This window comes from Rhinoderma darwinii, chromosome 3 (genome assembly GCF_050947455.1).
Source record: "Rhinoderma darwinii isolate aRhiDar2 chromosome 3, aRhiDar2.hap1, whole genome shotgun sequence".
Classification (NCBI taxonomy): Eukaryota; Metazoa; Chordata; class Amphibia; order Anura; family Rhinodermatidae; genus Rhinoderma; species Rhinoderma darwinii.
Window position 1 is genome coordinate 401,126,030 of NC_134689.1, and position 23,765 is coordinate 401,149,794.

The 23,765-nt window shown below is 44.6% G+C and overlaps 1 protein-coding gene across 1 annotated transcript; it reads left to right on the forward strand.

The window, feature by feature from the left end:
• The first annotated feature begins 1,807 nt into the window (after window positions 1-1,807).
• Window positions 1,808-18,914, forward strand: LOC142748389 (uncharacterized). The gene is made up of 10 exons (XM_075855491.1): window positions 1,808-2,741; window positions 7,004-7,182; window positions 7,687-7,822; window positions 8,658-8,800; window positions 9,301-9,474; window positions 9,774-9,885; window positions 11,408-11,567; window positions 12,636-12,736; window positions 16,245-16,413; window positions 17,845-18,914. The coding sequence occupies exons 2-10, from the start codon at window positions 7,033-7,035 to the stop codon at window positions 18,836-18,838; spliced, it is 2,139 nt and encodes a 712-aa protein (XP_075711606.1). The 5' UTR covers window positions 1,808-2,741; window positions 7,004-7,032; the 3' UTR covers window positions 18,839-18,914.
• Window positions 18,915-23,765: the final 4,851 nt, after the last annotated feature.

Below are 23,765 nucleotides of genomic sequence, written 5' to 3' on the forward strand. Positions count from 1 at the left end.
CTTGTAGTCCTCCGGTCACTGGCACATGTCCTGGTCCTCACAGTTCACTATAGCTATAACTACTCAGTGTGCACAGGTTTTACTTTTTATTTTTTATTTAGTTTTGTTGGCTGAAGCTATATGCTGACTTTTGTTGCACACGACCCAGTCCATGGGTGTGAAATGTGTAAATATCCAAACCTCCACTAAAACATCCTGAAGTAAAAAAAATAAGCATAACCCCAGTGCTATTTCCGCACATAACAGTGACATCCATAGTGTCCCCCATAACAGTGACATCCAGTGTCCCCATAACAATGACAGCTACAATGCTCTAATAACAGTGACATCCACAGTGTGCCTAAGGGCATGTTCACATCTGAGTTGGAGGCTTCCTTAGGGGCCACTGTCGCAGATTCTGTCAGAAATACCGGAAGCAAGATGGAAACCCAACAAAACCCATTGAAGTGAATAGGTTCCGTCGGGTGATTTCCGCTATTCCCTTGTTCTGCTCCTCTGACAGAGCAGAACAACGGAATGGCACAACATAGATGTGAACAGGGCCTTAAGCAATGACTGTAGTGTCTCCGCCACAACAATGGCATCCAGTGTCTTCATATAAGAGACAGCCACAGTGCCCCCATACCATTAAAATTTCAGTTCCGCCATAACAACCACAGCATCCCCTTACACTGCATGCGGTTTTACAGTGAATCGCCACGGTTTTGCGATGCATTTTTTAAATTATGGGGACATCTACAGTGCCCCGATAACAGTGAGGGTATGTTCACACGGCAGCGTCCGTAACGGCTGAAATAACGGGGCTGTTTTCAGGTGAAAACAGCCCCGTCATTTCAGCCGTAACGGCATGTGCAGGCGCTTGAACGGCGCGTCCATTACGGACGTAACTGGAGCTGGTTTTCCATGGAGTCCATGGAAAACGGCTCCATTTACGTCTGAAGAAGTGACATGAAACTTCTTTGGCGCAGGCGTCTATTTACGCGCCGTCTTTTGACAGCGACGCGTAAATATACACCTCGTGTGAACAGACAAACGTCAGCCATTTGCTTTCAATGGGCAGATGTTTGTCAACGCTTTCAAGCCGTATTTTCGGACGTAATTCCAGGAGTAAAATGACCGAATTACGTACGTAAATAAGCCGTGTGAACATACCCTGAGAGTCACAGTGCCCTCATAACAGTAACCGTCACAGTTTTCCCAGAAGAGTCACAGTGCTCCCTTGAGGGTATGTTCACACGAGGGCGTCCGTTACGGCTGAAATTACGGGGATGTTTCAGCCTGAAAACATCCCCGTAATTTCAGCCGTAACGGCATGTGCAGGCGCTTGAACGCCGCGTCAATTACGGACGTAATTGGCGCTGCTATTCATTGGAGTCAATGAATAACGGCTCCAATTACGGCCAAAGAAGTGACAGGTCACTTCTTTGACACGGGCGTCTATTTCCGCGCCGTCATTTGACAGCGGCGCGTAAATATACGCCTCGTGTGAACAGACAAACGTCTGCCCATTGCTTTCAATGGGCAGATGTTTGTCAGCGCTATTGAGGCGCTATTTTCGGACGTAATTCGGGGCAAAAACGCCCGAATTACGTCCGTAAATAGGCCGTGTGAACATACCCTGACAGTGACAGTCACAGTGCCCCATAACAGTCCTAACCACAGTTCCCCCATAAATGTGAAAATTAAAGCTGCGTACTGGTTGGTTGCTATGGGCAACAAGGTTAGTGTTAATGACAGCATTATGGTGTACGGTCAGACTCACTATATACGGAGTTATTCTCCCCCTGAAGCATTGCTTCCTGAGGATATGTTCACACGGTAGCATCCGTAACGGCTGAAATTACGGGGCTGTTTTCAGGAGAAATCAGCTCCGTAATTTCAGCCGTAATGGCATGTTGAGGCGCTTTTTCGCTGGGTCCATTACGGACGTAATTGGAGCTGTTTTTCCATGGAGTCAATGGAAAACCGCTCCAATTACGTCTGAAGAAGTGACAGGCACTTCTTTGACGCGGGCGTCTTTTTTACACGCCGCCTTTTGACAGCGGCACGTAAAAAAAATTACCGTCGGCACAGAACATCGTAAGACCCATTCTAATGAATGGGCAGATGTTTGCCAACGCTATCGAGGCGCATTTTCGGACATAAATTGAGGCGTAAAACGCCCGAATTACGTCCGTAGATAAGCCGTGTGAACATACCCTTATACCCCCGTACATACGGCACTTGTCAGAAAAAAAAACCTCCATATGAAACCGGAAGTATATAGAGGTCCAGTGGGGACCCCGATAGACGTCTATGACAGCCCTAGTACAGCTATAGGAGCTATAGGGCTGGGTGCATGAGCCCGTGGGTCGTATTCACACACTGCGCTCACATTGTGGTCATTGCTGCGATTTTCGCGTCACGTTGTATCTGTCCTTTATACTTTCTCTCCCTTTATGATCTACACCTGATTTTGGCTTCAAAAACTGCATGAAAAAAACTGAACCAAACCTGCCGTGTGAATACGCCCTTACGCTATGTGTGAATCCAGCCTAATTCCACATCAGCAGAGCACTAGTTAATTGTCCGCAGCTGATCCCCACAGAGCAATTAGATGTAATTGTTAAATATCACCCGGCCGCGTCCTCCACCTGTTAAAGTCATTTATTGTTCTGTGTTTTTACGCTGGTGTCCTATAGACAAATAATACATCACTGCAGCTGCACTTTGTACCAAGAGCTTACAATCAACAGACGTAGGTAAGGGGCATTGTGTCACTGCCTAAAGCTTTCTGTTTTTATTATTAGTGCTGTTTGTTGAGAATGACGGCATCTGCCCGAAACATGCCTGGCACGCGTGTGTCATTTTTATTAACGCTTTAGTTGCCACACTGGGATGATACTGTGTTGCTATACGCTACTGCCTAACCGTGCCCCTTTAATAGGATTCTGTCAAATCTGTCAGTATTGGATGTATTCTATATTGTTCTGTTTTTGCACATCTTCTATAAGACTGGTGAGCCCCTATGGCAGTGACCGCAGCCGGGGAAATGCCTCCTAACATTACACTGTCTACTATGGAAATGAGTTTTGTTGACTTTGCTCGTTTTATTCTCTTCAGCATATTTGTATATGGAAATTATTGTAGCTGGACTGTTGACTGTATGTAGAATCCACTGACTAATTATAGTGATATGTGCTGGTTGCTTTATATTATGGTGAATTGTGTCTTCAATACGGGGGGCTAGCGGGCATGTGTGCTGGGTGACATTGAAGTGTTGGTCAGGGCATATGGATACAGGGCAGAGCCCAGTGCGCAAAGGCTTTATGGGGTCCGTAGTATGGAGCTGCATGGTCCCCGTCCACTACCGCTCCAACTTGGTTAGGGCATTTGGATATGTGTCTAAGGCCGCAAACTGAAGTTTTGCCATGGGTGAAAAATCCTTAGGGTAATAAGAGGCTCAGGAGCCGGGTTACTGTAATAAGATGTTACAGGGTAATAAGAGGATCAGGAGCCGGGTTACTGTAATAAGATGTTACAGGGTAATAAGAGGATCAGGAGCCGGGTTACTGTAATAAGACGTTACAGGGGTAATAAGAGGATCAGGAACCGGGTTACTGTAATAAGATGTTACATGGTAATAAGAGGATCAGGAGCCGGGTTACTGTAATAAGATGTTACAGGGTAATAAGAGGATCAGGAGCCAGGTTACTGTAATAAGATGTTACAGGGTAATAAGAGGATCAGGAGCCGGGTTACTGTAATAAGAGGTTACAGGGGTAATAAGAGGATCAGGAGCCGGGTTACTGTAATAAGATGTTACAGGGGTAATAAGAGGCTCAGGAGCCGGGTTACTGTAATAAGATGTTACAGGGTAATAAGAGGATCAGGAGCCGGGTTACTGTAATAAGATGTTACAGGGGTAATAAGAGGATCAGGAGCCGGGTTACTGTAATAAGGTGTTACAGGGGTAATAAGAGGATCAGGAGCCGGGTTACTGTAATAAGATGTTACAGGGGTAATAAGAGGATCAGGAGCCGGGTTACTGTAATAAGAGGATCAGGAGCCGGGTTACTGTAATAAGATGTTACAGGGGTAATAAGAGGATCAGGAGCCGGGTTACTGTAATAAGATGTTACAGGGTAATAAGAGGCTCAGGAGCCGGGTTACTGTAATAAGATGTTACAGGGTAATAAGAGGATCAGGAGCCGGGTTACTGTAATAAGATGTTACAGGGTAATAAGAGGATCAGGAGCCGGGTTACTGTAATAAGATGTTACAGGGGTAATAAGAGGATCAGGAGCCGGGTTACTGTAATAAGATGTTACATGGTAATGAGAGGATCAGGAGCCGGGTTACTGTAATAAGATGTTACAGGGTAATAAGAGGATCAGGAGCCGGGTTACTGTAATAAGATGTTACAGGGGTAATAAGAGGATCAGGAGCCGGGTTACTGTAATAAGATGCTACAGGGGTAATAAGAGGATCAGGAGCCGGGTTACTGTAATAAGATGTTACAGGGTAATAAGAGGATCAGGAGCCAGGTTACTGTAATAAGATGTTACAGGGTAATAAGAGGATCAGGAGCCGGGTTACTGTAATAAGATGTTACATGGTAATAAGAGGCTCAGGAGCCGGGTTACTGTAATAAGACGTTACAGGGGTAATAAGAGGATCAGGAGCCGGGTTACTGTAATAAGATGTTACAGGGGTAATAAGAGGATCAGGAGCCGGGTTACTGTAATAAGATGTTACAGGGTAATAAGAGGCTCAGGAGCCGGGTTACTGTAATAAGATGTTACTGGGGTAATAAGAGGATCAGGAGCCGGGTTACTGTAATAAGAGGTTACAGGGTAATAAGAGGATCAGGAGCCGGGTTACTGTAATAAGATGTTACAGGGGTAATAAGAGGCTCAGGAGCCGGGTTACTGTAATAAGATGTTACATGGTAATAAGAGGCTCAGGAGCCGGGTTACTGTAATAAGACGTTACAGGGGTAATAAGAGGATCAGGAGCCGGGTTACTGTAATAAGACGTTACAGGGGTAATAAGAGGATCAGGAGCCGGGTTACTGTAATAAGACGTTACAGGGGTAATAAGAGGATCAGGAGCCGGGTTACTGTAATAAGACGTTACAGGGGTAATAAGAGGATCAGGAGCCGGGTTACTGTAATAAGATGTTACAGGGTAATAAGAGGATCAGGAGCCGGGTTACTGTAATAAGATGTTACAGGGTAATAAGAGGATCAGGAGCCGGGTTACTGTAATAAGATGTTACAGGGTAATAAGAGCATCAGGGGCCGGGTTACTGTAATAAGATGTTACAGGGGTAATAAGAGGATCAGGAGCCGGGTTACTGTAATAAGATGTTACAGGGGCAATAAGAGGATCAGGAGCCGGGTTACTGTAATAAGATGTTACATGGTAATAAGAGGCTCAGGGGCCGGGTTACTGTAATAAGATGTTACAGGGTAATAAGAGCATCAGGGGCCGGGTTACTGTAATAAGATGTTACAGGGTAATAAGAGGATCAGGAGCCGGGTTACTGTAATAAGATGTTACTGGGGTAATAAGAGGATCAGGAGCCGGGTTACTGTAATAAGACGTTACAGGGGTAATAAGAGGATCAGGAGCCGGGTTACTGTAATAAGATGTTACAGGGTAATAAGAGGATCAGGAGCCAGGTTACTGTAATAAGATGTTACAGGGTAATAAGAGGATCAGGAGCCGGGTTACTGTAATAAGATGTTACAGGGTAATAAGAGGATCAGGAGCCGGGTTACTGTAATAAGATGTTACAGGGGTAATAAGAGGATCAGGAGCCGGGTTACTGTAATAAGATGTTACAGGGTAATAAGAGAATCAGGAGTCGGGTTACTGTAATAAGATGTTACAGGGTAATAAGAGGATCAGGAGCCGGGTTACTGTAATAAGATGTTACAGGGTAATAAGAGGATCAGGAGCCGGGTTACTGTAATAAGATGTTACAGGGTAATAAGAGGATCAGGAGCCGGGTTACTGTAATAAGATGTTACAGGGTAATAAGAGGATCAGGAGCCGGGTTACTGTAATAAGATGTTACAGGGTAATAAGAGGATCAGGAGCCGGGTTACTGTAATAAGATGTTACAGGGTAATAAGAGGATCAGGAGCCGGGTTACTGTAATAAGATGTTACAGGGTAATAAGAGGATCAGGAGCCGGGTTACTGTAATAAGATGTTACAGGGTAATAAGAGGATCAGGAGCCAGGTTACTGTAATAAGATGTTACAGGGTAATAAGAGGATCAGGAGCCGGGTTACTGTAATAAGATGTTACTGGGGTAATAAGAGGATCAGGAGCCGGGTTACTGTAATAAGAGGTTACAGGGGTAATAAGAGGATCAGGAGTCGGGTTACTGTAATAAGATGTTACAGGGTAATAAGAGGATCAGGAGCCGGGTTACTGTAATAAGATGTTACAGGGGTAATAAGAGGATCAGGAGCCGGGTTACTGTAATAAGAGGTTACAGGGTAATAAGAGGATCAGGAGTCGGGTTACTGTAATAAGATGTTACAGGGTAATAAGAGGATCAGGAGCCGGGTTACTGTAATAAGATGTTACAGGGGTAATAAGAGGATCAGGAGCCGGGTTACTGTAATAAGAGGTTACAGGGTAATAAGAGAATCAGGAGCCGAGTTACTGTAATAAGGGGATCAGGAGCCGGGTTACTGTAATAAGATGTTACAGGGTAATAAGAGGATCAGGAGCCGGGTTACTGTAATAAGATGTTACAGGGTAATAAGAGGCTCAGGAGCCGGGTTACTGTAATAAGATGTTACAGGTGTAATAAGAGGATCAGGAGCCGGGTTACTGTAATAAGAGGTTACAGGGTAATAAGAGAATCAGGAGCCGGGTTACTGTAATAAGAGGATCTGGAGTCGGGTTACTGTTATATCAGGTGGGGGGGATACTGGGAGATGTTACATGAATATAATGTGTTCCTAACCTGTTTCCATATCTTTTTCCTCCATGGATGATAGTCTTTCCCCAATATTGGGTATTAGGAGTCATGCTGCGCTCATCAGGGATGTCGGATAGAAGTTTCCGAGATGTTCTGTCAGAGAATGCTGACCTGAAGAAATTACATGAACAGATGAAGAAAGAGGTGCGGGCCATTCTTGGCAGACATGAAGACGTACTCGGCAGGGTGACCACAGATGTAAGTCAGGCTGCAGTCTTTTATTCCACCATGACCTCAAACTAAGGCCTCCTTCACCCGAACGTGTTAAAGGTCCATGTGACGGCCGTTGAAACAACGGCTGTCACACGGACCTATATAATTCAATGTGGCCGTTCACATGGCCGTTGTTTCAACGGACCGTGTGAAGGGTTCGTGAGAAGATAGGACGTATCCTATTTTTTTCACGCTTTACGCATCCCTCCATAGACTCTAGTCTATGGGGGATGCATGATATCGCGTCACGCAGCGCAGAGCACGGATGCAACTTGGATGTGAAAAGTGCCCGTTTTTCACATTCGAGATGCGCAACACCCGTGTGAATCTAGCCTAAGCTTACATAAGCGTACATAACTATGATGCTAGGAGCCCGGCTCCCTGCACTGTGTTCGGGCCGGTACTTGCGGCCGAAATACGTCTGTCAATTATGGACGTAATGACCTCGTGTGAACATACCCTGAGTTTTACCTCACGTCTTTTCTTCAGGATTCTGCAGCAGCAAACAAGCGTGTCGGGGGCGGACGTACAAGGCCTAATCGCGTTGGAGATTTTGGGTTAGCGGGAAACCTAAAGAAGCAATGGAACAGCCTCAAGCAGCTGGTGGAGATACTGGAAACCCGAGGTGATGGAGTCTCTTAAAATAAAGTTACCTTGTTATAGAGCAATTCTACCCATTATAAGTGGATGCTATCCGCACCGTCACAAAATTTGGGAACGTGATGTAATTTGTCCTGGTACCAATTTCGTATAAAGGAGTTCTCCACTTGGGATAGTCCCTGACTTTTAGACCAGGTCCCTGTACATTAAATAGAACACAGTCTCCTTCTGCTGGGATCCCCAGCGATCAGCTGTAATCTGTGGGGAAACCTGGCAGTAAATGTTAAATTTATCTGCAGCTCCACCGCAGGAGAAATTGGGCATTACAGTTTTCTAAACTGGATAACCTCTTTAAAAGGTAACTATAAACTTTTGACGTGTCAGAAGTTTTGATTGGTTGGGGTCCCAGCACCAAGACCCTTGCTAATCGCTAAAACGAAGCGGTCAGACAAGCGTTTTTTCTCCATTTCGTTATGGCTTTCCCCAGAAAGTCGAGCGAGCGGTGTACGTACTCATAGACTTTCTATTGAACACACAAAACGGATAAAAACAAGGGGACATATATACAAAAACACCAAAAAAGGCCATACTTACATCGAACACGTAGACCGCTCGTTTAGAAACAAAGCAGAACAATGCTCCCCTGAGCGCTTCTGCTTTCTTTTAGCGATCGGTGGGGATCTCAGTGCTCAGACCTCCACCGGTCCAAACTTTTGCCATGTCGCTGACCTATCAGAAGTGTTTTTTGTTTTTTTTTTTTAAACCTTTAGTTACACTTTAACCTTGTGTGAAGACCCTTTTAGACTTGAGAATCCACAAAGGTCATATTTAAAGAAAAAAAAAAATTGTCTTCTCTACAGCAACGCAGTCCGATGTCACTCATGTCATTAGCGTGACCGACCATGAGAAGGAACTGACTCGGCTGAAGAAGGAAATGGAAGAACTTAAAGAAGAGCTAGAACAGAGCCGGGAGCTGATAAGTCAACAGCAGCAGCTATTACAGGTATGTGGGGTGGACAGATAGCGCTATACCCGCTGTTGGGGTGGTACTGTGGTTATGTGAGAGGATGGGATAGTGGTACGTTAGCTACAGATGTATAGATCGTGGGAAGATGGGAATGGGGTGCAGGTGTGTATAGGTTTTGATTGAATAGGTAATGGGTACAGAAGCAATGGGTGTATATGTTGATGATCAATAAGAAGGGGCATCGCTCATAGTTGTATAGGTGACGGGAAAAGCAGTGCTGGCACCAGGCAAACCTGGGCAGCTGTCTGAGCCCACTAAGCTTGGAGGTGGGGGAAAAGTGGAGCACATGGAGATCGAAGTATGTACCCCAAGCTTGTCAAATTTGAGGTGGTAAACAGGAGGACCCATTGTGCCTATTGTCCAGGGCCCACATACACCTGGTGCTAGACATTGGAAAGGAGAACTAGTAAGGAAACCACTGGTAGAATATAGTTGGGTAGCGAGTGTTAAAGAACGTTTATCCATATCTTGGGCAGGATCAGATGGTGCCTCAGCCTGGGGAAGGTCAGGCGTCTCCTCTGTGGGATGCATACTTCTTGGAAGAACAGCTGAGATTACAACAAGATCGAGCGACCTTTGAGGAACAGAAGCTGGCTTTTCAGGATGAGCGGGAGAAGTTCACGGAAGCCGCTATCCGTTTGGGGAGAGAGGTAACTGCAGCGTCATTACTGTTTGTCCCCCCCCCCCCCATGAGAAAAAGGATTGAAACCCACTGCATGACAAATGTCATGAGGCCTATATACGAACACTACCACTCCCTGATATTGATAATGGGGCGGGGTTATGACCACTTCTCAAAACATTATTTTTTCATGTTTGGGGGCAGTTTGACTAATCGTATGTTGGTTTTTTTTCATTACTGCTATATATCTCTGTTGCTGAGAACTACATAACGTGTCCACTCTCTGTAGCATTCACTGTTATAATTTTTTATTTTATTTTTACACAGCGTCTCCAGTTTAAGGCTGATCAGGCCCTGTTTATGAAGCAGCAATTTTTGAATATGACTCCTAGTCTGGGGACTCCCCCTTGGAAGAAGACCCCACCATGGTCTGCACTTCGTAAGTCCCTTGTATTCTGGTTCGCCTGGACTCGAAGGCCGGGTTCCGTAAATGCTGCGGAATTTCCGCCGCAGTGGAATTGTGTGGGTTTTTCTTTTCAGACGGAAGGTGCTGCGGGTTCCAGGTCGGCTATGCTGCGTGATTTTTACGCAGTGTAGCTGACCTGCGGGAACCCGGCCTAAATCTGTGTATGGGACCTGGCACTCCTTCCCCCCCCCCCCCAACAGCAGTCATTGGGACTAAAGCCACTGCTATTTTTGCAGACTCCACCATGAACATGCATGTTTGTTTCAATGGGGAGAGGGGAATGATCTGCTGCAAAATTTAGGGTTCGGAGAACATAGGATTTCAATATGCCTGGTCCCCCCCCCCCCCACCACCTGTAATCGGAGGACAGTTGGCAGGCTACCTTACACATGAGATTGTCGGCCACTCCCGTCAATCTAAGCGGTTCAGACAACATGTGTATGGTCAGCTTAAAGGAAACTTGTCACCAGCATTTCACCTATTGACAGCTGAGGCCAGCAAGGGCCGAGTAGAGGTCCAGTTCATTGCCGATATCCCCTCTCCTAAACTCCACCTCTGACCGTAAATAATGGTCTGCAAACATTTTGCACCTTTTATGGTAACGATCCGGCAGTCTCGTTCGTCTCTCTTCTTATGCCCGCCCTGAATGCTGAAATCTCTTCTGAAAGTGCGCATGCGCCCATCGTGTATGGTCAGACACCCTTCCCTGTTTCGTCCGGGCCTTAAATCTAGTTACTACACATGCGCCGCTATGGTGTCCCGTTGTGCGCATGCCCAAAACAGAATATTGATGCGCAAGCGTGGGATTTCGTGTGTGCTGGGCAGATGTGAGGAGCTGCCAATCAAAAGTGAGGAGGCGGGGTTAACTCAAAGGCTTGAGGAATGAAGATACGACTCTTATGCTCATTAGCATATGGCACGGGAACACAAAAAAATTGAATAATAAAGATACAGAGCCGACTTAGAAGATAATTATAGGTTACATATAAATGATTTTTTCACCCACTTCACCAGGTATTGCTGCTTTAATGGGTGAAATGCTGGTGACCGGTTGGATAATAACGTCATTGACTATTTTGCCCCCCCCCCCCCCTCCAGGGATAAGCGGTGCTGGTGGATTTAGGAGTGATGGGCTCTAATGTGACATGGCCAACTTAATCCTACACTTCCTCTATAATTGATCTAATCCTGACCGTTTAACCCTTGTAATGCATTGCAGGGGTCTGTTCTGACCCATATCGCTGGGGCAGACTGTTTTTTTTTTGGTTTTTTTTTTGGGGGCCCCCGCCGATCAAGTGGCAACGTTGTAGCTCTCAGAATGCATTGTGGCAAAAACTGAAAAATATGTTAAGGCCAAAACGAGTCGGGTCCTTAAGGCGTTGTTATGGAATTGCATGATTTGGTGTCCGTTTTAACCATAATGCTCTTATGAGACTGTTGTTGTAGATCTTTTGTCTGTAATGGATCATTTGATGTATAAGCTCTGTATCCTTAGCTTCGGACACCCCAGCAAGAACTTCCAATAACTCCAAAAAGCCGTTAACACCCAGTCAGTCCTGTGACAGCAAACTGCACAAAGGGTGCACGTCTGCAGATCCTATGACGCCAAGCACGGCGGAGCTATACCGGGTCCTGAGGCTGGTGCCTCCCAGCAGGTAACCGGATGACCAGCGCACATCCGTTACAGAGAAGTACATTAAAAAATTTATTGTGAAATGCTATCCGGAATCCATGTTTTACAAGAATTAAACCTATTTAGCCTTGAAAAAGACGACTAAGGGGAGGGACATGATTAACATATATAAATATATGAATGGCACATACAAAAAATATGGTGAAATCCTGTTCCATGTAAAACCTCCTAAAAAAAAAAAAAGGGGGCACTCCCTCCGTCTGGAGAAAAAAAGGTTCAACCTGCGGAGGCGACAAGTCTTCTTTACTGTGAGAACGGTGAATCTATGGAATAGTGACCGCAGGAGCCGTCACAGCAGGGACAGGAGATTTAAAAAAGGGTTAGATAATTTCCTAGAACAAAAAAAATATTAGCCCCTATGTGTAGAAATTCTTCCCTTACATTTTCCCATCCCTTGGTTGAACTTAAAGGACATGTCTTTTTTTTTCAACCGTACTATGTAACATATGGGGGTGATTCTACTCTGCTCCTGTAATGAGGACCCTGCTAAAAGAGGATCTCTCCAGTGCCATAAAAGCCCATACTGACCGGTTTTATATCCCTGTAGACTTGACCGAATCACTGACCAATATATAAATCTACATACTTGGGTATGTCGATGGTGCGTTTTTGTCTACTATTTAAGAAAGGAGGAACGTGTAGCCAGACAGACAAAAAAAATCCATCTTGGCTGATCAATAATTCTATTGGACCAGTCACTAAGATCATAGTGCCGATCAGTGATGCAGCTTAAAGCTCTGGGACCCCTGGAAAGAAGGCATTAGGTCTGCATAGGAGCTGTATACCCATGTGTTGTCATGGTTAAATACATGTCATTGTTGTTCCATGACCCTTTTATTTACATTCAAAGGTTAAAAATCCAAACTGCTAGAGTTTGCAGCAACTGTATCCAGTCTAGACAAGACTGATGCTCTCTAGCACACCCTGAGGACAGGAGGGAGATTGGCTCATAGAGTATCTCTCTATTTTAATTTTTTACTTTGCTAATTTATTGTTATAGATTTATTTACTGGACTAATGCTTTCCCCAGGTCCACGACGTCTCAAAGATGTGACAGCAGCAGTCAGCAGGACACAGAGTCAGAAGGAAGTAGCCAGAGATGGAGTGACAGCCTGTCACCGAGCAGCGAGTGTAAGTAGTCTCCAGTTCTACAGTGGTAAGCTCCTGTTTTTATAGTAACGCCTACCCCGTTACATGGTAGACATTTAAGAATAGGGTTGTAATTGTATATTGATCAGCCATAACTTTAAAACCACTGACAGGTGAAGTGAAGGACATTGATGGTCTGGTTACAATGGTGTCTGACGGGGGAGGGGGGGTGCATTTGTTCTTAAAGTTGATGTTTTGGAAGCCAGGAAAATGGATAAGTGTTAGAATCTGAGCAACTGTGAAAAGGTTCCAATTGTGATGGCTAGACGACTGGCATCTCAAACTGCTGGTCTTGTGGGGTGTTCCCGGTATACGGCGGTCGGAACCTACCAAAAGTGGTCCAAGGGAGGACAACCGGTGAACTAGCAACATGGTTATTGTCTCCCAAGGCTCATTGAAAGCTAGTGAATTCCCACAGAAGAGCTACCGAGCACAAATTGATAAAGTTATTGCTGGCTATGATAGAAAGATGTCAGAACACACAGAGCATAGCAATTTGCTGTATATGTGACTGCATAGCCACAGACTAGTCTATGCCCAAGCTGACCCCTGTCCACCACCGATAGCACCTACAATGGACATGTGAGTGTCATAACTGGAGCAGTGGAAGAAGGTGGCCTGGTCTGATTCACGTTTTATTTTACATCATATGGATGGCCGTGTGCGTCACTTACCTAGGGAAGAGGTGGCACCAAGATGCACTATGGGAAGAAGATAAGCCGGTGGAGGCCATGTGAAGCTCTGGGAAACCTGGCATTCATGTGGATGTGACACGTACCACCTACTAAACACAACTGACAAGTACACTCCTTCATGGCAACGGTATTCCTTAATGGCAGTGCCCTCTTTCAGCAGGCTAATGCCCAACCACTTTGCAAAAATTCTTCAGGAATGGTCTGAGTAACATGAGCGTTCAAGGTGATGACTTGTCTCCAAATTCCCAGATCTCAATCTGATCGATCATCTGTGGGATATGTTTGGGAAACAAAAGTCTGATCCATGGAGGTCGCACCTCATAACTTTCAGGGCTTAAAGGATCTGCTGTTCTTGTCTTGGTGCAACAGGAACCTTCATAGGGCTTGTGTAGTTTGAGAGGTCAGAGCCTTGGTGGCATGAGGGGTCTACACAATATTAGGCAGGTGGTTTTAATGTCATAGCTGATTGGTGTATAGTTTATTCTTATGGTCGCTCCTATCAGGATTTGGGTGTAAATTAATATTCCCACCTTGAGAGAATCTTTCTAGTATGCTCATAATCGCTCCCTGCTGAGTACAAGAATATAACTACTATAATACTGCCCCTATATACAAGAATATATCTTCTATAATACTGCCTCCTATATACAAGAATATAACTACTATAATACTGCCCCCTATATACAAGAATATAACTACTATAATACTGCCCCTATGTACAAGAATATAACTACTATAATACTGCCCCTATATACAAGAATATAACTACTATAATACTGCCCCTATATACAAGAATATAACTACTATAATACTGCCCCTATATACAAGAATATAACTACTATAATACTGCCCCCTATGTACAAGAATATAACTACTATAATACTGCCCCCTATATACAAGAATATAACTACTATAATACTGCTCCTATGTACAAGAATATAACTACTATAATACTGCCCCTATATACAAGAATATAACTACTATAATACTGCTCCTATATACAAGAATATAACTACTATAATACTGCTCCTATATACAAGAATATAACTACTATAATACTGCCCCCTATATACAAGAATATAACTACTATAATACTGCTCCCTATATACAAGAATATAACTACTATAATACTGCTCCTATATACAAGAATATAACTATAATACTGCTCCCTATATACAAGAATATAACTACTATAATACTGCCTCCTATATACAAGAATATAACTACTATAATACTGCCTCCTATATACAAGAATATAACTACTATAATACTGCCCCTATATGCAAGAATATAACTACTATAATACTGCCCCTATATACAAGAATATAACTACTATAATACTGCCCCCTATATACAAGAATATAACTACTATAATACTGCCCCCTATGCACAAGAATATAACTACTATAATACTGCCCCTATATACAAGAATATAACTACTATAATACTGCCCCTATATACAAGAATATAACTACTATAATACTGCCCCCTATATACAAGAATATAACTACTATAATACTGCCCCCTATATACAAGAATATAACTACTATAATACTGCTCCCTATATACAAGAATATAACTACTATAATACTGCCTCCTATATACAAGAATATAACTACTATAATACTGCTCCTATATACAAGAATATAACTACTATAATACTGCCCCCTATATACAAGAATATAACTACTATAATACTGCTCCCTATATACAAGAATATAACTACTATAATACTGCTCCTATATACAAGAATATAACTATAATACTGCTCCCTATATACAAGAATATAACTACTATAATACTGCCTCCTATATACAAGAATATAACTACTATAATACTGCCTCCTATATACAAGAATATAACTACTATAATACTGCCCCTATATGCAAGAATATAACTACTATAATACTGCCCCTATATACAAGAATATAACTACTATAATACTGCCCCCTATATACAAGAATATAACTACTATAATACTGCCCCCTATATACAAGAATATAACTACTATAATACTGCCCCCTATATACAAGAATATAACTACTATAATACTGCTCCCTATATACAAGAATATAACTACTATAATACTGCCTCCTATATACAAGAATATAACTACTATAATACTGCCCCTATATACAAGAATATAACTACTATAATACTGCCCCTATATACAAGAATGTAACTACTATAATACTGCCCCTATATACAAGAATATAACTACTATACTACTGCCCCTATATACAAGAATATTACTATAATACTGCCCCTATATACAAGAATATAACTACTATAATACTGCCCCTATATACAAGAATGTAACTACTATAATACTGCCCCCTATATACAAGAATATAACTACTATAATACTGCCCCCTATATACAAGAATATAACTACTATAATACTGCCCCCTATATACAAGAATATAACTACTATAATACTGCCCCTATGTACAAGAATATAACTACTATAATACTGCCCCCTATATACAAGAATATAATACTGCTCCTATATACAAGAATATAACTACTATAATACTGCTCCTATATACAAGAATATAACTACTATACTACTGCCCCTATATACAAGAATATTACTATAATACTGCCCCTATATACAAGAATATAACTACTATAATACTGCTCCTATATACAAGAATATAACTACTATAATACTGCCCCCTATATACAAGAATATAACTACTATAATACTGCCCCCTATATACAAGAATATTACTATAATACTGCTGTTTTAAAAACTATTCCTCCAGAAATATGCTTAATGTTCTTTCTTTCAGCTCCAGAGTTACAAGCTCTTCCTCAATATGTAATTCCATTCAAACTGAGCATGACCCCTTATCTACGCGCCAGGCCTACCCCAGGGAGCTTGCCTCGTAGCCACGTGGACCCTCGCACACCCAGTGCTGCTGAGCTGTTCAGGGCATTGCACCTTACACCTGCTGAAAGGTATAAAACTTGAAGCTTATGTACCTTTTAGGCTTCCTCTGTTTTAAAAGGCAACGGTTTTTTGTTTAGGGGGGGGGGGGGTTTGTGGCGTTTAAGTTAGTGTCGTCTTGTACGTGAGTCATTCCTGGCTTTTTTTTTTTTTTCTCTCTCCAAGCCCTATAGAGGAGCCTATGAGAAAAATTTCACTCCCAGAGCAGGCTGCGTTTTGGAAAAAAAAACACCACCACAAACTAAAATTCAGATCTATGTAGTTCGTTTTATATTTGACTTTACACTTTGGTAACCTCTGCCCCACCAAAAAAAAAAAAAGCCACGAGTAACGCAACAAAACGCTGTGTGGGAATTCAGCCTCATATCTCTCCCTGAATTGTCAGATGCTATCGGGAGCGGGGGGCTGTCTGTGAATCCGGACCGCCTACTGATCGTTAGAATTTTATGCAGAACTGGACACCAGTGAAAATAGCTGGCAACATTATATGTATTGTGAAAGTGTCCCTATGTATAGGTTTGTTTTATCTCTTGGGTTTTTTGTGTGTGGTGAACTAGCAAAAGAAACTGCAGATATTGTGATCCCAACAGGGCTTTAGTGTTTAGAGACCTCAGGCCCCCCATGTCATATAAGAGCAGAAGTGACCAATATGAATTTACACTGTGTCCTAAAGGTGGGCATACACCCTAGCCGTGAAGGAACTACTGCTATAGCAGGCATAATAGCTGCTACCAGGCCCGCGGCATGAGTGGGGGGGGGGGGGGGGGTCCATGCCGCCCAGCCTGGTACATAAATGTTTTCTTAAAGAACATTTATGTGCCGGGCCTGATCACACAGGCGCCCTTAGTGGCTTTGCTGGCATCTGGGGCCCAAGCCCCGGATCTCTGGGTGACTGCCACATTCAATTGTATCTGCGTGCTCAGGATCTACAAGGGGAAGGGCGTGTGTGACACCATCTACATTGGGCTGTAGGTGGCACTATCTATATTGGGCTGTATGTGGCACGATGTACAAGGGGCTCAGTCAAGTTTGCTTTGGGGCCCAGTCTTTCCTAGTTACGTTCCTACACTCTAGATGGCTGTCGGCCAAACGCTATTCCTCCCGACCCCATCATACACATGCATACTCTGCTTGACCAAGCGTGTGGATGTACTGAATGGGAAAGGGGGGGAGCCGCTGCCACTAGATGGTCGGCTGGATCCAGTCGATGTTTATCTTATGTCTATGGGCACCTTAACTAAGCTGTAAGATGGTTACGGCCACTACAATAATGCCACTTATGTCATCTATCTATACTACAAAAATGATGTCATCAGCTGTTCTGGAATCACATCAAATGAAAAATGTAATAGGTGGACTATGTATTTTGTGGTGTTTGTTTATTAAGATTAATAAAAACCTTAGTTGCTTAGCTGTGCTGACTTTCTTCTCTGGGCTTGTAGCGTACCTTCAGGAAAGCGAAGACGTGGGGATGAATTAAGAAGGTCCATCCTCCATCATTCCCACCGTAGAGCCAGTATCTCCAAGGTCATGGAGCCCCCTTATTGCAATGAGAATGTCAAGAGAAGTGAGGAAGAAGTACCACAATGTCCTTATGAGTTGGCCAGAGTGGATTGCGAGATGGATTCTCTGTCTTCTGAAGATGGCAGGCAGACACATGGAGAAGCAGACACTCCCAACAGTGAAGTGTTGTCCTCACCTAAAGAGAACTCTGGATGTTTTGATAATGACTCTTTGTACAGAGTAACTCCACTTCATAACACCACCTATATTCATCATGGAGAGCATGTACCTCATCTTAGGGTTGACGCCCACTATTGCCATCAAGACATTGATCAGAGCTTGTGGCAATGTCAAGAGGTGGATGAAGACAAATATGCCAACAGGGGACGTTCTAACAGCATCCTTAAAAGTAAGCCAAAAGAGACCCTACATACTCAAGATCGCTGTGGAAGTCAATCTCGGGAAACCCTTCATCCGAAGGACCCAAGTAGAAAAGCAAGTAGAAGTCCATGCAGAAGACTATCACAAGAGAGACTACCCCCTAAGGACCAGTGTAACACTAGGTCCAAGGTAAACTTTTACTGCAGAAGCCATCCCTGCCACCAACCCAAGGTGGCCAGTCATTTTGAAGAGGACTGTGCCATCGATAGAAAGGAGGGACCGCCTCACAGTACATCCAAGAGGAGAAGGTCCTTGGACTCTCTTCACCACAAACATGGTTGCAAGACCCAGCCAAGAGAGAGCCATTCTCTTCATAGAAGATCATCTTGTCACCGTAGGGACTCCTTGTATACCTCAGGCCCAGGGCGTTCACCACTCCATTTCCGTCGCTCTTGTCCATCTGCGCAGAATACTACACCTTTGACTTCCGAATATGTGGCAGCAAATCTCTGTGCTGACCTGTTGACACAATTTCTGGATTGCTCGTTTTAAGGTGCTGGCTTCTGGGATCAAAGGAAGAGGAAAACTGAACTCGGGGATGGGAAAAGCACTTGATCACATTATTTTTTTTTTTACAAATGCTTGTCACCTTTCTTGTCTAGGTTATCACGATTTGTGGACGTCCCGGCCTTGAAAGCATTTAGAGGACTTTAAAGTTGCTTCCCAAAATTTGACATGTCAGAAGGCCTACATTCACAATGGTTTGCCAACCCCCAACTGATCCCATGAAAGGACCATTATTACCGGGAGATTAAACCTATAAATGCTGTCACGCAAAGGTCTTGAACTCCCATTGAGGTCAAATGAAGGCGTCATGAATGTGGTCATCTGCCAATGCATATTGGTCCAAGAACTCTGTTCTCAACCTCTACATGGTTCCAGTTGCAGAACCCCCATTGGCGTGACTTGTGAACAGTCTAACATGTCATAGAGGTCTATTGATGGGCACGGAGCAGTTCACTACCACCAACCTTTACCGATCATAATACTTTTGGGGACTGATTGTAGGGTGGGCATGAGGGATTGTTCCCAAGATTTTTTTTCAGATTTTTTTTTTATAGAGCACTGATCACCTTTTTGAGAGATTTGACCTAATTTGTTTGCTTTTGTGTGGTAATAAATCACTGATATGATTGCTTTTATACTTTTGTGTGTTTTTGTATAAAGTAAACTAGTTGCGATGTGTAACGCCTTTATGAAATTGGAAAAATATTCCAAATTTTACACCCAATCATGGGTCAGTTTTGGGCTATGGGGCACGTTAGAACCTTATTTGGGCACCATTACTGAGCATGTGTTGACCTGGAGTTGGTGAATTGAACCATTTTAGTGCACATGGAGAGCAGCCTGAGTGATTACATACCAGCTCTAATACAAAGGAGCAGTGATATATGGTGATGAGACATAAGATGACCGATCGGGTGTGGGGCCCTGGGTTCACATACCTCAGTTATTTACATATGACAGCCGTTCATTCATTTAATGAACTTCATTCAGTAGTAGCGCCCCATGGTATTGGAATCCCAGTTATGCGTGTTTTACATTTTTGCTTTTATATCCTAATTTGCGAAATCAAATTTTACGTGTACCCATCACTCAAAGGCATGTTAATGTGCCATTAACCTGCTAGTGCCCAACCACAATGTAAATCTGTGGGGGGGGGGGGGGTTTGCTGTCCACTATTTTCAGCTGACTTTCATCTTGTGTAGTGCAAGGCTTAAAGGGGTATTCCCATCTCTGCCATATCCACAGGATATGTCCTAAATGACTGACTAGATACAGGACCCACACCTACATCTAGACCCCCGTCCTACCCTTCCCCTCTGGGCTCTGGCTGCTGAGTTACAAGGTGGCTGGGAGTATAGAAACAGCCGAGCTAGAGTCAAAAGGCCCTGTTCTAGAGTTGGATGTGGGACAGGCACCATTTGGCCACTTATGGCTTTTCCTGTGGGTGTGCCATAAATGTTCGATATGGGAATAACCCTTTTAACGGGGTTGTCTCTTATTTTTTTATATAATATATATTTGTCTATCCACACGATGGTTGGTGGCTCCATGAATTGGATCCCCACTGGGGGTCCCAAACACCCAATTCCTTCTCACTGCTCGACTACAATGAGGACTTTGAATGGAGAGGCAGCACGCATATACTTTTAAAATATACTATTAAAAGTCTATGTGAATGAGGACACAGTTGAGTACAGCGTTCGGCTGTTTATCAGTCGCATAGACGTGGAGTGGTAGATGCATGTTTGACTGCCGCTTTAATCAAGCTCTTCCTTCCTGAGGGGGGATGCAGTGAGGAGAAACCAGGGCAAAGGGATTGTAGGACCAGGGCCAGCCCTAGGATAGATGGCGCCTTGTGCGAAATGATCTTTCGGCGCCCCACCCCATCATTAAAAAAAATAAAAAATAAATGCCCCATAAAAAAAATATAATGCCCCTTTAGTGCCCCCATACAGTATAATAATATATTACAACCCCTTCAAGGACACAGTATTTTGTCCTCTAATTGTGGCCACAGTATTATGCCATCTGTAGTACCCCTACACAGTATAATGTACACTTAGTGGCCCCCACACAGTATAGTGCCCCCTGTAGATTTTGCCATACAGCCTCCCTGTAGACAGTGCCATAATTCCCCACCTTTTTGTAGATCGTTCAATACAGTCCCCCACCTCCCCCTTGTAGACAGTGCCATACAGTCCCCCCACCCCCCCCCCTTGTAGGTCGTGCCATACAGTCCCCGCACCCCCCCCTTGTAGGTCGTGCCATACAGTCCCCGCACCCCCCCCCCCCCCTTGTAGACAGTGCCCCTAAACAAAAACAAAAATTTTACTCACCTGGGCCCCGTTCCCATGACTAACTGAGCTGCTCCACGACGGGACCCTGTAGCCTAGTACAGGGTTTCCCAACCTTTTCGGACTTGAGGCAGCACTGGAAAAACTATTTCCTCAGGGCCCCCCTACCAAAAATTGTTTTGAGAGCCCGAAAACGGCTAAGAACAAGCACTCCACTCGTAGGGCATGTTCACACACGTTTTTTTGTAAGGCAAAAAAAATCTGCCTCAAAATTCCTTCAGCAACTGACAGCGTTGTGACTTTTTTTTTGTGTTTTTTCTTAAGCTGTTGAAGCGAATGCAAAAGACGCAGGAAAAAAAAAAAGCTCCAAACGGGCACCGCAGGTATTTTCTGCCTCCTGTTAATGTCAATTGGAGGTCAGAGGTGGAAACCACTTGAAGACCATCAGCCCCCCACTCACAGTAAAATGACCATCAGCCCCCCCACTCCCCTGTAGGTTGCGCCCCACAGCCCCCTTGTAGGTAGTGCAAGGATTAGGAAATGACCCTGATAGCTGGCGGGCAATAGACATTCAAAAAAGGACAACTGGGCAGGAGCACACAGAATACCCAGCTTTCCCGGCTATCAAATAAATGTGTGGAAATAAACTAAAATATAACTTATTTAGTCTGAGTAAAGGATTAATCCTTTTAGCTAGATTAAATAAGTCATATCTTAGTTTTATTTCCACACTTTTTTATTTTATTTTTTTTGATACCCGGGAAAGCTGGGTATTTTGTGTGCTCCGGCACAGTTGCCCTTTGTAGGTAATGCCACACAGCCCCCCCCCAGTAGATGGCAAACCCCCCCCCCCCCCTTCCAGTATAGATAGCGCCACTGCAGCTCCCTGAAGGAGCGGAAACCCTGTGTGGCCAGGGATTCCTCTCCTGGAGCGCTGCTTGATGCCTCTGTCCATACATGGACAGTGACATCAGGGAAAACTCCTGAAGCGGAATCCCCGGTCACAGCATTGCAGACGCTATGACTGGCGATTCCACTCCAGGAGAAGCTCCTGTGGTCTGTGTCCATGACATCATTGGCTTCTCCTGGAGTGGAATCCCCGGTCAGTCTGCAATGCTGTGAATGGGGATTCCGCTGCAGGAGTTTCCCCTGATGTCACTGTCCATATATGGACAGAAACATCAAGCAGCGCTCCAGGAGCGGAATCCCTGCCCACACGGGGATTGCGCTCCTTCAGGGAGCTACAGTGGTGCTAGTAGACAGCAGAGCAGGGAGATATCTCCCTGCTCTGCTATAGTGCCGTCGCTACCGCTATAGCCGCCACAGCAGCTGCTAGCGGCGCCACCGCCATCATACCCGGTGTCACCGCTAGCAGCTGCTACAGCGGTAGCGACGGCCACTAAGTGAAGAAGCGCCCGGGTTGAAAAGCGACTGCAGTTAGTGTGTGTATCCCCGCTGGTAGTTGCAACGGCGTGGGGATACACACACCCGCTGGCGCCCCTCTTGCAGTGTGGCAGCTGACGCACTGGTCGAACATAGCCAAGGCCGACCATGTGTAGGACAACCACCTTAAGTCTCCTCTTTAACCAACTGTTGTATCATATATATATATCTCATTAGCAATGGTTTTTCTGCTTTCGCCTGATAGAATCCGGCATTATAGCGTATAGATGATGCAGCAGACGGAAGAAGGTAAACCTATGAAAGACTCATCTAATCTTGGGGGGGGGAAAAGAAAGTTTGGGAACATGGACCCCAAATACATAAGTCCTTAAAGGGTGCGGCCATCTCTCCCTTCATTCTCTGCCTGGATGCTGTGACCGCCCCACCAGGCTGGACAGATGACTGTTAACCGCTATTCTGGAGATGGGGGGGGGGGGGTCCAACAACTGGGACTTGCATCATTCAGACAGTTATGGCAAATGCTGTGACTAAGGGCCTGTTCAAAGCAGCATTGGCTTTCCGTTCTGGGGTTCCGTCGGTTTCTGTTGTGGACCAGTGGCGTAGCTATAGGGGTCGCAGTTGCGACCGGGCCCCCAAGCCTGGGGGGCTGACGGGCCCCCGTTGCCATACAGCATGCTTGTTAAATTAATTTTCTGTGCCATGAAATCGGCACTTCCTGGTTACGGTCACATGGTACACTTAGTGTACCATGTGACTGTCTTGTCACGTGACACGTCTTCCAGCCAGTGCAGTGCCGGTGCGGAGGACTCCAGAGTTTGTATTGTAATGTATTGTGCTGTTTGCGGTGGAGAGGGGGTCCCGTTAAATGACAACCCCCTCTCCCCACCGCAAACTGCACAACACAATACATTACAAACTGTGGGTCGCTTCTGGGGATTCGTGTGAAGCCCTCTGGAGGTCACGAGTCACTCACCAAGGTTCCGGTTCCATTCAATGCTGGAGCAAAAAGCTGACGTCTCCTTGATCCAGCATTCAGTGCCCTGAGCGGCTCGACGCAGGCTGGTGGGATGTAGCGACATCATCGCTCCTGTCTGCGCCGAGTCCCTCATCGTACACACCGGAGGAGGCAAAGGATCCTACACTCGACGTCGGAACGAGGATAAGGTAAGTAATTATGCTATTATGCACATATGGGGGCATTATACTGTATGGGG